The sequence below is a fragment of the Haliotis asinina genome, chromosome 2 (assembly GCF_037392515.1).
Source record: "Haliotis asinina isolate JCU_RB_2024 chromosome 2, JCU_Hal_asi_v2, whole genome shotgun sequence".
Classification (NCBI taxonomy): Eukaryota; Metazoa; Mollusca; class Gastropoda; order Lepetellida; family Haliotidae; genus Haliotis; species Haliotis asinina.
Window position 1 is genome coordinate 45,653,639 of NC_090281.1, and position 15,100 is coordinate 45,668,738.

The following is a 15,100-nucleotide window of genomic DNA, read 5'->3' on the forward strand; positions in this document are numbered from 1 at the left end:
CACAAGGTTTTGTTAGACTCATAGTGGAGTGTAAGGAAAAGTACTGAGGAAAAGTTTACTTAGACTGCGGCTATTGACTATCAGCCAGAAGAACTAAAATGAGTGTTCAGTTAACAATCGATTGTTCCCTCTCCTAATTTCTACGGAAACTCTCCACCAAACTATTCTTCATCTCTCGCTACTAATTTCCCCCAAACCGTAGTAGCGTCGCACCCAAAGATACAATCCGACAACTAAAGCCCTACGTCACAAGTACTGTATTTGTATTGTAAATTTGTGATGTGTAACTAGTGCAGTACATCCTCAAACATGTAGCTACATATGTAGCCAATGAATGAATAGTCGGGTAGTCCATGCATGCAACACAAAACAAAACAATAATAGCAGGAACACTAAACTTCAAATATGTTGCCACTCATCTCCCATTATTACCAATTCCAAGATAAAATTGGTTTCAAGCAACCGATGGTCGTACAACAGCAGAGGCTCTGTTAATAACATCCAACGGTGTGTTCACACTATCAGCCCCTGGATCATCCAAGACTAGTTTTTTTATCTCGTGCACGCCGTCACAAACAATTGTGCAAAGTGTGGTGGTAAACATAAACAAATATAATCGTCAAAGTCGTATTCTTAGTGCTACAGACAATATTGTATTTATCAAAGATTTTCATAGACAGATTAAATTATAATCAAGACGCTAAGGGGGTATTAAATACAATAAATGACGTTTCAGCAACAACTTTCCCAAATGAGCATTTATGGAACCTCTGAGTTGTTGGGAAGGCTATTCTGTCAAACGTGTGTATGTCTCTTATGTTGCTTTGTCAGTGTGAGGGTTAGAGTAGAGAGTTTGTACCGTGGCATACAAAGACCCGAAATCCACGTCTCCATCGATATTAAAACTTGTCAAAGTCACGATATCCACACAACTAGGCACAAATACATATTTGTCTGCGACTAAAATGGGCTCTCCTCGCCAGAGTCCGTATTTCCCATACTTCGAATGTCGGACGGTATAAGTCTCGCAGTTTCTCGCGAGGAGGTGGTGTTCCGATGTGACGTCACTACCTCTTCTTCATCGGAAGGGTCAATGTCGTTGTCACCCAAGCTGAAACCCTGAAACATTGTTTATTAACAGTTGTAATTAAAAACTATTAATTTCATAAAGTGTCAGTAACACCAGTGTACATTTTCGAGTCTAACTGATCCTGTATTTCAATCGCACCCTATGGCTACATCCAGCATGTGTGCATTCTTTATATTTGCATTATGGTGTATGTGTATTATAGGCCAGAGGCCTACATTACTCTAATAAAATATGTGTCTGTATGTATGTCTGTAATTAAAAACTATTAAATTCGTAAAGTGCCACCAGCAACCGTGTATATGTCCCAGTCCCTTGCTGGCATTCGAAACAAGGACTTTCTGATCCCAAGTCGGACGCCTTGTCCACATGACCAAAAAGTTGACCCGTCACAGTGCTAGCAAGGTAAGGATGTCATCTGTGGGATGACTCAACGCCCTGTTACATACTCCCTGGAAGGCACGCACATGGCCGGTTAGCAGGGTACGGAGACATACTTTGCTCAAATATGACATACTGAACAACAAAAGTCACGCATATTTAGACGCCTGTGTTACCCACGCATCACAGAAGCGAGATGATACTGATACACAGTTTTCATTATCACCAGTAGCGGCAGCAGCAGCAGCAGCAGCAGCAGCAGCAATACATCTTATATTACAAACATTTATATTACGCTAATTTCAGTTCAGTAGCTCTCTCCGAACAACTCGAGAACGAAAAGGTAAGAATTCAGTTTTGATTTGAAAATGTTCAGATTGTTAACTGTCCTCAACTCCACTGAAAGCTGAATACAGAGAGTGGGTCCTGCCACCTGAAACGATGATCCCAAGTCTGGTACTGGACCTAACGTGTGGGACAACAAGAAGAGCAAGATTTTCAGATCAGAGGCTTCGGCTGGGCTGACATCTTGTGATCAGCTCAGACACATACTTTGGAGCTATTTAATCTATTGGATTCTGTCTGATGTGGGAAGCCAGCGTAATATCTGCAGAACAGGAGTCATGTGAGAGTATTTCAGTGATCTGGAGGCAAATCTAACAGCAGCATTTTGTACGGTTAGAGCTTTCCTACTGATGTTCCAGACCTCTGTCTTACTTACAAGTACCCGCTGGTAGGATCCGTAGCACCTGTTGACTAGACATTTGGGCAGACAGCAACACAGGGTTCCACAGACGGGGTAGATGTAACGGGCGTCCACGTGGTGGCCATTCCAACCTAGAGGATAACGGCAAAAATTGTATAGGAAGCCATCCACTGTTAAGGTAAGGCTGCCTGTCTTAATTAACATGTGACTGAAACAGAATTTCCGTTTTGCACAGAACATTGCGCATGTGCGGAGGAATACTTACAAGTGAACCAACTGACGATGACACCAGTCACAATCGACACTCCAACCGACACCGTTGGGTACCAGAGGAAGGACAGGCGGTAGATGAGCTTTATTCCCGTCCTGTAATGACATGTCATCATCATCATCATCATCATCATCATCATCATCATCATCACCACCATCATCATCATCATCATAAAATTTGTATCGCGCCGATATCCAGCTGTTCAATGGCGCTTTGTTTTCCTCTCGATCACTGGATGTCAGTCTTAACGGCAAGTCGTATTATCAATCTCAACTCCCTTGGGATCATACAACTCTTGCTGTCACTTGGTGTACCGATTTCATGTGGATTTCCCATTCTTACGAGGTGGTCTCATTATTCATGAGTAAACAGGGCTACTACAGAACATAACAGAGGTTAATCGGTTGTATTAGAAAGATAAGAATTATGTTTAGTGGTGGTTTACAGAACAGGCCTTTTATTAGACTCAGGTCGGGATACTCGGAAGAAGAGGTACACACATACAGCTGAGAATGCATGGGACGGCGGGATGGTTTACATGGAGGATTTACAGTTTCTATGATAGAATTACACAGTGTTTTTACGACACAAATTCGTATACAGTTAAACGATTCGTTAACCGTTGGCATGGCAGCTACGAACACCTTAGCGCTAAGATCACTCTGTACAACAGCACATGGTTTGGGGTATAACTTTTCCGATGATGTTTGAATCAAGGACAGAGAAAACTTCATCGCCAACATCACACATGTCGCTGAGAGTACACATTCTTTCTTTGAGTGGAATTTTGTGCCACCTACTTACTTCTATAGGTAAACGATGCCAGGAAATTCTAACCAAGAGACATTTAAGCAGCAGCAGTGTCACGGATGGTAGGTGGAATAGGGGGGAGTGTTCGATTCCCCACACGGTTAGAATCTCTGAAGCCCATTTCTGGTGTCCCGGCGCCAAGTCGTTTTTGGAGTAATGCTACAAGTGGCTTTAAACCCAGTTCACTCACACGCTCACTGTAACTAGCAGGAGCAGGCCTGAACAAATTGTTTTCCCTCTTTCAATAGCATCAAGATGAGATTTTCAGAAAATTTTCAGTCTTACAGGCAATTGCCAATATTTTACCCCCTCGCTCACATAAGTATCGACACGTGGTCATTTCATTTCAAATTTAAGATATGGTGCAATGGTTTGTACTGTGACAATAGTTAATAACTTTCATAGTACCAGTCTTCCTCAACAACACCTTCTTCAGTCTGCGGGGTGGCCACTGTTAAGTTGAGGTGAGTGTATGTGCGAGTTTCGTTGTGGACGAAACACCCTGATGTTGATAACGGAAGCACCGGTTGAGGCGCATGTGTTACAAAGGACCCAATCGCAATCCAGAACGTCACCGCTGTACTGATTATTGTGGCAGTTATTGCTCCCTGAAAACAAATCAAATCCATCACTTTAAAACTAAGTTCGTTACTTTAGGAAAACAGTGGCTCAAGTGTCTGTGGTGCTGCCCTTCCTTGTGCAGAGTGAGTGAGTTTAGTTTTATGCCGCACTCAGCATTATTCCAGCTATATGGTTCCGGTCTGTAAACATTCGAACCTGGACCAGACAATGAAGTGATCAACAGCATGAGCCTCGATGTGCGCAATAGGGAATCGATGACATGTGTCAACCAAGTCAGCGACCCCTGAGCACCCGATCCCGTTAGTCGCCTCTTACGACAAGCATAGTCGGCTTTCATAGCAAGCAGGCCTATTCTGCTCCAGGATCTTCACGGGTCTCATTTTGCAGACTTTTGGGAGATCAGTGTTTCGTCTTGACTACGTTTATGGGTTCGCTTGCCAGAACCATCGTGGGTTTCTCAAAACTGGTAAAGGACCGAGACCCATATCACCCCAGGCCTTAATTGTATCTTAAAGTCGTTTTTCAGTATGTGCGTCAATCCGGTAATGTAAACTTACACAGTACAGACTGTTCATATTTGTTCGCAGTTGTGTAATTTAAATGCAAGTCACTTCAGCAAAGCCACAGCTGTAGTTCTTACTATAATGGCTTAGCATAATACGCGTGAAAACTATTGTCTCGGAACCATTCGTAACCAAGTCTTCTTGGAGGTTACGGAAAGGGCCGAGTAGTGACGAATGTCTGAAAACCACTACCTTTGTCATTCCAGCAAGCCGGATGGCGACTCGTACTCCTCTCGTCGCCATTTACGACTGGGCCTTGTCTATGCACAAAAGGGCACGAAATGAAACTAGTCTATGACTATTTTCAAGGAAAGATAACTCTGAATTTATAGACGTGTCTAAAACGCTCAAAAGAAATTTATAATAGATAACAGGACAATTTTGTAATCACGGAAATAATGATGAATATCGATAATCGCAAAGAAATTATTTGACTTATTTCAAGTTTTCTACGCGCGCTTTTATTGGTTTGCCACGATTCGTGGCAATAACTGCGTAGACTTTATACGGGTACGAGTCTTCATGTGGGTCACAGATAAAAGGGATCGCGAGTAGTTACGAATGAGAACCGGTGAAGATGAAACGAGTCGTCCAGTGACAAGACAAGGGGGTTAACTCCAAACGTCTTCTCCATCTATCCATCGGTTCAAAACTGGGGTAGATGTCTGTACAAAGGCCTGAGAAAAATCCTCCATCGAAATTGACGTCTGCTTAATTTACATCCTGGTGAATGCGGTTCTGACTTTGGTCGATTGCTGGTTTTGCTGAGTATTTTACATGGATGGCGATAGTCGCCGGATGACAGATCCAAGAGGACTTGTTCGAGCTGCTGTTGATTTGCTGGTGGAGGTTTCCGTTGTCTCATCTGTCTGTCGAGATGATCCCAGAGATGCTCTGTCGGATTCATATCCAGACATCGTGCCAGCCAGAGCAATACGTTGATGTTCACGTTGTTGAGAGAGTCTTGTACGAGCCTGGCAGTACGCGTACTTGCACTGTCCTGTTGCAAGATCAAACCCTGTCATGTAAGTGGAAACACAAGTTATCTCTAGACTTCGTCTCTGTACATTTGAGCAGCCAAATTTCTATAAAGGATGACAAGTCGTGTTCTCTGTTGACCACAAATCCCGCCTAATACCATGACACCGCCGCCATCAAGAAGGTGCACCTCTTATACAGTTTGGCGCCAGTCTCTCACCCCCTAAGTCTGTAAACAAGAACTCGCCCACCATTTCGAGGTTGAAACGACTCTCGTCTGTAAACAGAACTCTGTCCCAATCACGTCGCTGCCACTGACGTACAGTTCGAGCCCGCTGCAACCTGCGTTGACAGTGTGGACGGGTCAGGGCTATTCCACGAAAGGGACTGTGACCTCTGATGCCACCCAAGCGGAGTCGTCGTGGTACAGTTCATCTGACGATGGGGTGTACCGAGACTGTTGACGTCGCTGTGACGAATCTGTTCCGCAGGTGTATTTTTCGGATGTAGCGATTTCCAGCTGGCGTGGTAACCCTTGGCCCACCCGCTCTTGGACGGTCTTGTGTCTGACAAGCTGCAGGTGGATGCATGGCTGCAACTGAAGACTCTGCGTGATGTTGTGTCAAAGTGATGTTGTGAGGCCCCTATTTCCGCCATACCGCTGGCTCTGTCCCGTTCGGCTCGAAAACGTTAATTTAAAAGTGATATGCTTCTATTGCCCAGTAGTTTATTCTAGGATATTTGTAATCAAGATGACTTGATGCCCTTATGAGGTTAGGGTCGGTTTAAGATGTCCTTCGCACTTCTTGACTGGGTATCACCATCTTGTCCAAAGTTAATACAAGTGGTACGAGAGTTTCAACTCGGTCAAGATGGGTATGGAGTTAGAGGTGGGAAGGCATAAAGGGTCAAAGATCGTAACAACCCCGAACCCCCACCCACCCCTTCTTTGAAAATTTCTAGATCCGCTTATGTCATTTATACACAGCATAATTATTAATCACCATATTCACATAGCAGTTGTTCTTTAACAAGAAAACAAAACTTTCTATGACAGCCAATACATAGACCCAGAGACCATATAATATTATATGGTCTCTGCTAGTCCTTAGTATCTCTTAAGGATGCGTGTGTTTGTGTCTTTTGGTTACCTTGGAATTACACCCAGGACAGAACATGCCAAGGAGAAAGAGCCCCAACAGAGGACCGCCTGCCATCCCTAGCGCCGTGATCATAATCTGAAACATGGAAGATCGTGTTAGAGGTATCAACATCATCCTCTGTGATGGAGGGTATTTTGTCATTCCAAATGGTAAACCCTGTCACAAGATGAGCAAGTATGAAGGTCATCTGTGGGATAATTCTGTGTCCTGCCGCAGGTGGTTCAACCACTGAAATGTTTATACACTACAAAAGCAACTGTTATATCTTTTTAGAGACAATCTACATGGAGAGTTATGCATGATCATGAGTCCTATTTTAACAATTTGACAAGGGTCATGTTTTCAAATATTGTTAATACAACCGATGTCTGGGGATAATGATCAGAAGCGTCTCACCTGTAAAACTGTGTTCCCAAGAATTGATGACAAAAATGCCAATCCGATGACAATACCGCCTCCAATTACCCCTGTTCAAGAATACCCAAAAGAAACGTATGAATGACTCTCTTTCCAGAACCTTACATATTACTAATATTTAGCCATGGGTGAGCGAGCGCATGTTCCTGACAAACCAAAGACAGGGCCAGAACAAGCTGGATTCGAACCCGCGATATGTCTCTGGGGTGCGTACTGGACGTAGCTCTCCCGCGCACCTGCACTCTCAGGAACCAAATCGGCAGCACACAGTCCTATCATCCTAATCCTAGTCCTAATCCTATCATCCACAGCGGCTTCTACCCTGAGAAACTATTAAACATGTTACGTTTGACCACTCCTAAATTGCATTATTTATTTACCTCTTCTAACAGCCCTAAAATTTTCAAGCTGAACAATGAATTTAGATCTCATGGACAGACTGCGACTTTGCAGACTGTGTGCTGCATGATCCGCTGTTTTCTCACAAATTCACTGACTGGTTTGTCTGGCGGAGATTATCTGAAAGCTGCCATGATATCGAAGGAAGATTCGAGACTGCAGCGTAAAACGTAAAGAGTCACAGCATTCTCTCTAGATTAACGCTAACTCTTGGAATATGGAGAATTTTGATAGTAACAAATAACCACATTTAAACTGGAAGCATAGCTGAAATAAAACCGGCTTTCTTAATTTCGAGCTTCAGCATTGTAGGGATGGCTCATCAGAAGGGGAAATAATGTGGCTCTAAGACCGTGAGACAGGCTACATTGCAGGGATGGCTCGGCAGAAGGGGAAATAATGAGGCTCTAAGACTGTGAGACAGACTACATTGCAGGGATGGCTCGGCAGAAGGGGAAATAGTGTGGCTCTAAGACTGTGAGACTGACTACATTGCAGGGATGGCTCGGCATAAGGGGAAATAATGTGGCTCTAAGACTGTGAGACAGACTACATTGCAGGGATGGCTCGGCAGAAGGGGAAATAGTGTGGCTCTAAAACTGTGAGACAGACTACATTGCAGGGATGGCTCGGCATAAGGGGAAATAATGTGGCTCTAAGGCTGTGAGACTGACTACATTGCAGGGATGGCTCGGCAGAAGGGGGAATAATGTGGCTCTAAGACTGTGAGACTGACTACATTGCAGGGATGGCTCGGCAGAAGGGGAAATAGTGTGGCTCTAAGGCTGTGAGACAGACTACATTGCAGGGATGGCTCGGCAGAAGGGGAAATAATGTGGTTCTAAGACTGTGAGACAGACTACAATGAAGGGATGGCTCGGCAAAAGGGGAAATAATGTGGCTCTAAGACTGTGAGACAGACTACATTGCAGGGATGGCTCGGCAGAAGGGGAAATAATGTGGCTCTAAGACTGTGAGACAGACTACATTGCAGGGATGGCTCGGCAGAAGGGGAAATAATGTGGCTCTAAGACTGTGAGAAAGACTACTTTCTCACATCACCCGGTGTTTTCTACCTAGTAGCTTTGCTAGACAGGCCTCTGTTGGTGGCGACAAGGTCGTCTTGCACGTCTCCAGACACGGCTTGACGATATCCTCCAACAATGTGATCGACGTTGCGTTCAGACAGGACGATACTGAACTGTAGGAAAGCGACAAAACGTTTCGAAAAAATATGGTCATGAGGGCCATTTGTGTGAACGCGTTTACTTTTCGCTTGTCGATAGTGCTGAAATATTTTATTTTATTTTACATTACAATATCGCTTTGGAGAGGAAAAAAGAAAACTATTGAGTCTTTTTTCACATCAGCTGGTGGAATTAAAATATCATTTGTTCTGGTAGTAAGTGTAGATACACACCTGAGAGCTGCCGCGAAAATACAAGCCACAAACAGCCCGGGTACACCTTTGATATGACCTAGGGTGTCCATTGCCAGAAAGGGAAGTAACTGAGGAGAAAAACACTGATGAGAGAGTGAGGGGGCATCACTGAAACGCCGTGAGACAGTCAGTCCTTCGTTAAAAGTCAGTAAATAATTGATCATGTAACACCGTAAGTCGCCTAGTAAGTCGGTGAAACCGCTAGTAATGAAGCAATTTGCCTGGTGACTCCCGCCGTGATATTGCTTGAACAGTGCTAAAAGCGGCGTTAAACTTAACTCAGTCACTGACAACAACGAGCCTTGCCACGTGGGTAACGCTTTACAGAAAACAAAAATGGCGCTACAACTGTCGTAAGTCTGTGTTAGGTCTGGGGGTTACAATCTCTTTAGCTTTGCGATCAGGTTGTACAATTACGCATTTATAAATTAAGTCACCTTTTCTGTCAGTCGTAGGTTTTTGTTAGCTCCCACCAGGAAACATGACTTTATGCTGATCCGAGCTCCAAGATGATGCTGATACTGACGTTCCGGTATTGGTGAATCTTTGATTCGAGTAATTCAGAAAGTACCTGATCGTTTGAGATTATCTGCCCATTTAACAAGGGGTCACAGCTCCGGTAGGTGGCGTAAATCACAAGGCCGGTCAAGCATACAAGGGAGATAAGCAGGAAAGTGGCGGGAAGGCTGATGTAAAGGGCGCTGTCAGAAACGAAATACATCATTTAAGAATCATGTCCTAAAAGCAATCCTGGGACACAAAGAATAACGAACATAAATTGAAATCAGAAATGAGGTGTTGTTAATATTAAAATCAGTTGAGATTCGAACACGACCGATGACATTGTCGTGTTCAATTATCTTATGCCAAATTAAGAATTGCAAAACTTCATCCAATGTGCTCAACAATTCGCGCGAATTATTACTAATTCTTCTTCTCAAATCTAACTTACATCTGCGAGTTCCTGACGTTCTTGATGGACATGTATCTCTGTAACATCGTCTGATTGGCTCCATAGATCGTCAACTGACCAATGAAACTGCCGAAAACAGCTCCCCACACCGTCAGTCTCGTGAAAGGACTCGGATCAAAACTGACAAGGAGCAAGGATAGTTATTTTTGGATATTAATTAAAACGTTTACTTGTTACATGATTGATAAACTTGAGATAATAATTGGACGTGTGGGATATGGTGCTGACAAATCCAGAAACAAATTCGCGTGAAACAGGGATTTATGTCGGAATATCACTAGGTTACTATCGTAGCACATAAACTCTACATCTCTGTTAGAGAGTGAGTGACTTTAATTTTATGCCGCACAGCGGTCTGTAAATAATCGACAGCATGAACATCTATCTACGCAAGTGGGAACCGAATGACATGTGCCAACCAAGTAACCGAACCTGATCACCCCATCCCGTTAGTCGCCCCTCATGGGAACCTGATGATCAATTCTCACCAGGAATCTTCACAGGCAATCTTATCTATTAGGTACTGTCCAGTGATAGATCAATTGTTGCAGCTGATTTGTCGACAGCAGTATCACAGATAGTACTCATCGATCCAGACTTTAAAAAGGTTGCAGACCTAGAATAGCACCTGACCAAAAGCACCCAAGGAGAATTCCTTTGACTTGTTTGAGTGGCATATTTAGAGGCTGGAAGTCAAATAGAATAGGTATAGGGATGACAACTTCTTTAATACTAGAACACGACGTTTCGATACCGGTTCTTGTATCGTTTTCAAGTGTTTTCATGTTTCACGCTTGCAAACGATACAAGAACTCTAGTAATCTAATATTACAGAAGCCGTCATCCATATTCTTATTCTATATGAGAATTCCTTTGTGTCATACACTAGCGGTACATGATTGGACGTATCAAGCAGAACATACAATCGAAAACAGAATTGTAGTCTTGTAGTTGCTGTTGTTGTTGCTGTTGCTGTTGCTGCTGCTACTGCTGCTGTTGTTGTTACAGGGAAAGAACACAGAAACGATTTATTAAACGGCCATTTGATTGCACAGTTTTATCTTCTTCACAGCGAGCGTCTTAAAACGTGAAACGCCATGCAGGTCAATGACTGGGAATAACCAGTCTCGCTTTTGCGTCGATATTCCACTGGGTGTGTGAAACAAAACACTGGATATTAAATGAATGGCTTAAGCAATATCAGTGGTGACACCAGGTGTTGACACACTTTTGAGAACATAGGTTCTTACTTTAAAAAGTTTATCCTCTCTCCAAGTTCAGCAACCTCCCAAACGTGAGCGAGTCCTCCGAGTTTCTGGCATCCGATGACGATGAGAGCGATAAGGCCGCCAATGACAATAAACGTCTGTAAAGTGTCTGTCCACAATACCGCGCGGAGACCTCCCTGGAAACGTTGTGAGTGAAGATTGGTTAATACTGCTTCTAATATTCAGTAACTACAGAAGTGCGGAGACACCAAAAGGGGTTTGGTTGGTTGGTTTGTTGTTTAACGCCACGCTCTGCAATATTCTAGCTTTATGGCGGCGGTCTATAAATAATCGAGTCTGAACCAAACAATCCAGTTGCACACAGCATGCACACTGGGATACGTAACTGGGATACGATGATGTGTGTCAACCAGTTCATCAAGCCTGACCATCCTTCGCTTTAGTCGTCTCTATCACAAGCAGGGGTTGCTGAAGAACAATTCTAACCCGAAACAAAGAAAGGGCATGCGCGGTAGTCATACAGATAATCAAACAGGAGTTTCATGTGGAGAAAGTACTATCCAAATCGAAACAGTGAATGAAGCGTTAGCTTGTCTCCAATTCCACACATGGTTAAAATGTGAAACGCCGATCTGATATTCAGAAACATCCCTACATTTTAAACATGATGCTTAATATGTGAATGAAAAGAAAAAATTAATGCATTCGAGAAATAAAAATACCTTTGTATTTATCTCCTGAAGAAAGTGTAAACAAGTTGAAAGCACTTTATTTGCTATGGATGTGGACTATACGTTACCATTGATGTGTAGAAGGTAACGACACCACCGACGGTGACAATTGACACCCATAGAGGAAGTCCCGTCACTGAAAAAACATGAAGAACTTACTATCTAAATTTAAAGTGTTAACTCAATTTCAGGACTCAGAAACATCAATATTCATGGATTCACACTTCAGTCCTCAATGCCAGTATGTTATTGTTGATTTAAAATTGGAAGATATTAAAATGATAACAGATTATATAACACACAGGGTCATATATGTCGTATTTGCACCAATGCTGTAAATAATCGAGTTTGCGCGACACAGTCTCGCGGTCAACGACATAAGCAATTGCAATTGGAATACGAACACGAAGCATTTGGAATACGATGACATATGTGAAACAAGGCATCTAGACTGACCGATTCCGTTTGTCGTCTCCCATGACAAGCATGGGTTACCCAAGACCAGTTCTATCCAGGATGTGTACTTGTTGATGCCATTAAAACCTTTGGCAAGATGTTACGAATGACGAAAATCATTGTTTTCTCTTCTAAGGACTCTAAAGTTGTAAGATTTTGAGGTAAAGACGGTCCTCACATTAGGGACGTGGTAGTTAATCGGATATATGGCTCAATATTCCATTTAAAGTTAAAGATAATAAACATCCAGAAACGAGGAGATGAAAATAAGGCTAGACCTCGAACGTTGTACAAATCTGAAGTTAACTGCTTTCTCTAGGATCTAAGAATCGGTGTGAATTTCTGCAATATTTGGGTACGTGGTTCTAGGCAAAAGGGGTGCAACAGGGAGATATGCTATTCCCTATTTCCTTTACAAAGGAGCCAATCATCAAAATATCGTGACACGACGGTGACTTACCTTGATTAAGAGCAAGTGAGGGAGCATATAAAACAACAGCCATATACAGTAACTGAAAGTGAAACAAATACACTGAGCAGTACATTCAGCAATTGATATTTAAATCAGTCAAAAGAGATAATTGCACACGGTAGAACACACGCTCAAACATATATAACCTTTGAGAGAATATAGTTTGATAGTAAAGATTATTGAAAGTAGTCATTAGGAAAATCACGGAATTGAGCTTACTTGTTTTGAATCTCTTGAAAGACCAGTATAAAGAAACTTAGGCTGTTCAAAGTCAGAAAGATAGGGAACTACGAATGTTGTTGACACTGACAGCCTGGAAGTTACATTGACCATCCGTTCATTCTCACAGAGGTGACATTACACGATCCCAAACTATAGAAAATTGTCATCTCCACGAATGCATCAAAGTTATCACCAAATTTAATCAGAAGTCCCGATTATGCCGTTTTCAAGGTGTGACTTAAGGCTGTATAGTTATGTGTCTAAAAGTTTTGATGCGTGCACATAGAGTCTTATTTGCAAACAGAAAATCAAACAAATTTTAGCATTTAGCATTTAAGTAATGTCCCGACTCCCGAAAAATATTCTCACGTACAAAAGTAACTTCCCGACAAGTTTTATCTTAAATAAACAAATAACAAGGAGTTCAGTCGTTTTACTGTGACTTTTTTACGAGTAGAATGCATTGTGTACACTTATCAAGATATTTCGACTGGGCTTTTTGTGTAAAAAAAACAAACAAACCAAAGTCCTTGTATTTTGTTTGTATTTGTACGTCAATGTATTTCGGGTTTTTTTCCCCTTACCTTTGGAGAGAAGAATGCTCAAACTGCACTTACCATTTCTATTGTAAATATCACTGAGGCGAGATATCTCGCCGTTCGGCAGAATCTCAGTTCTAAATACTGAAACAAGATTTAGAAGTAATGACATTTCATCCAGGTGTGGTTCGTGAGTGAGTGAGTGAATTTCGGATACATTGCTACGTATACGTTTCACGCGATAGGAACATTTAGATCATGACCATTCCCATTTGGAAGAAAGTCAAGATCGTCAATTCATCCTGGTTATATCTCATTAAGGAAACTGTGGGTACTGGTGCGATTAAGGGAGATAACTCTGCGAGTAGAGTGAAAACGCCACCGCTAAGTAGATTAGGTGAAGCACACTTTTCGATCGAATATTACTATTGAACAAATCTGTATAACGTAATCAACGCAGTATGTATCTTATACTCCTAAAAACTACAGTAAGCAACAAATATTATTAAGTTTAGCACGTAACATAACACAACGCAGGTGTGTATGAAAGACACGTGGTCGTTTCAAGGTAGACATTTAACAGTTACAACATTCAAGAAAAAATGATCTTATACACGTAAATGTGTAATTATAACTTTTGTGCGAATCGGTTCGTTTTGGTGGCATGCTCTAAGATAATAGAGAGAATGTCCCATATAACTGATTTAAAAATAACATCATCATCGAATAGCAATTTCGTTAAAACTTTCCTTTTCATCCAACAAACACGGGTGCGTACTTCAATCATTTATCGTTTCCTATCATATCTAGTATGTATTATGTTTAACTTTTAATCAAATAAAATGAAGGGACATTACCTGGTAGGCGCTCGACAACCCCATGTCGTGAAAAAACGGAAGGAAAATATGGCATGTGACAGGATATGTGAGAATGCCAGCCAGAGCAACCATCCAATACCCGGTCCCAAACAGGTATATCTCAGTGGGTATTCCTAACACAGTGATAGCAGACATATAGCTAGCGATGAGGGACATGGCCACTGGGAATATCCCCATTTCCCGACCTCCCATCAAAATGTCGTCTGCTGTCGCCTTTCTCGTCTGCCATTTCTCTTTGAGCACATAAAACACACCAATAAGAGCCGACGCTGCTAAAAGTCCGATGAAGATGCAGTAGTCAAGGATGCTGAAGGTAGTTGCCATGGCTGTGAAAGATGATAATACTACCAAACAAGAAGTTTACCGATATCGTGATCAAAGAAGTGTCCATGAATATCAGCTTGGCTCGAGCCGAGTCGTTCACAACGGAAGCATTATTCTAGTTTATACCACCAGCTTCACCATATCCGTATATTTGAAACAAAAAATGATCAGGTCCCAGTCAGATGTTACGATATCCGTGGGCTGGCATCATCTATGACCCCTATCCGTCCCAAACAAATACGAATACAGTACAGTTGGTTTCCTATATGCCTCTATATACGCCGCCGGCTCCTCGATATAACGCAAAGGAAATTCGAGAGGTCACGTGCTTCGGGTACATCCCTGGTGTCATAGAATTTAAACGCTCTTACTTGTAGCGTTACGATTGTTTGTGTTTATAAACCCAAATCACAACATCGATTGTACAGAACAGCCTTGACTGAAGTCACAGACGCATGCGATTGTGGCTATGCCGGAC

The 15,100-nt window shown here is 42.4% G+C and overlaps 1 protein-coding gene across 1 annotated transcript; it reads right to left on the reverse strand.

Annotated features, from left to right (window-relative positions):
* Positions 1-244: 244 nt before the first annotated feature.
* On the reverse strand, positions 245-15,100 carry LOC137273797 (sodium-coupled monocarboxylate transporter 1-like). Its single transcript, XM_067806655.1, has 15 exons — positions 14,278-15,100; positions 13,499-13,564; positions 12,648-12,699; positions 11,800-11,867; positions 11,022-11,176; positions 9,751-9,891; positions 9,370-9,499; positions 8,778-8,866; positions 8,434-8,558; positions 6,938-7,008; positions 6,530-6,616; positions 3,664-3,863; positions 2,440-2,540; positions 2,190-2,305; positions 245-1,119 (listed from the first exon to the last, which is right to left on the reverse strand). The coding sequence occupies exons 1-15, from the start codon at positions 14,620-14,622 to the stop codon at positions 961-963; spliced, it is 1,905 nt and encodes a 634-aa protein (XP_067662756.1). The 5' UTR covers positions 14,623-15,100; the 3' UTR covers positions 245-960.

Coding starts and splice junctions, on each gene's coding strand:
- LOC137273797 (XM_067806655.1), bottom strand. CDS start 14,622: ATGGCAACTACCTTCAGCATCCTTGACTACTGCATCTTCATCGGACTT. Junction 11,177..11,799: donor TTACCTTCTACACATCAATG/GTAACGTATAGT, acceptor CAACGTTTCCAG/GGAGGTCTCCGCGCGGTATT. Junction 7,009..8,433: donor CTGTCTAGCAAAGCTACTAG/GTAGAAAACACC, acceptor ATTCTTGAACAG/GGGTAATTGGAGGCGGTATT.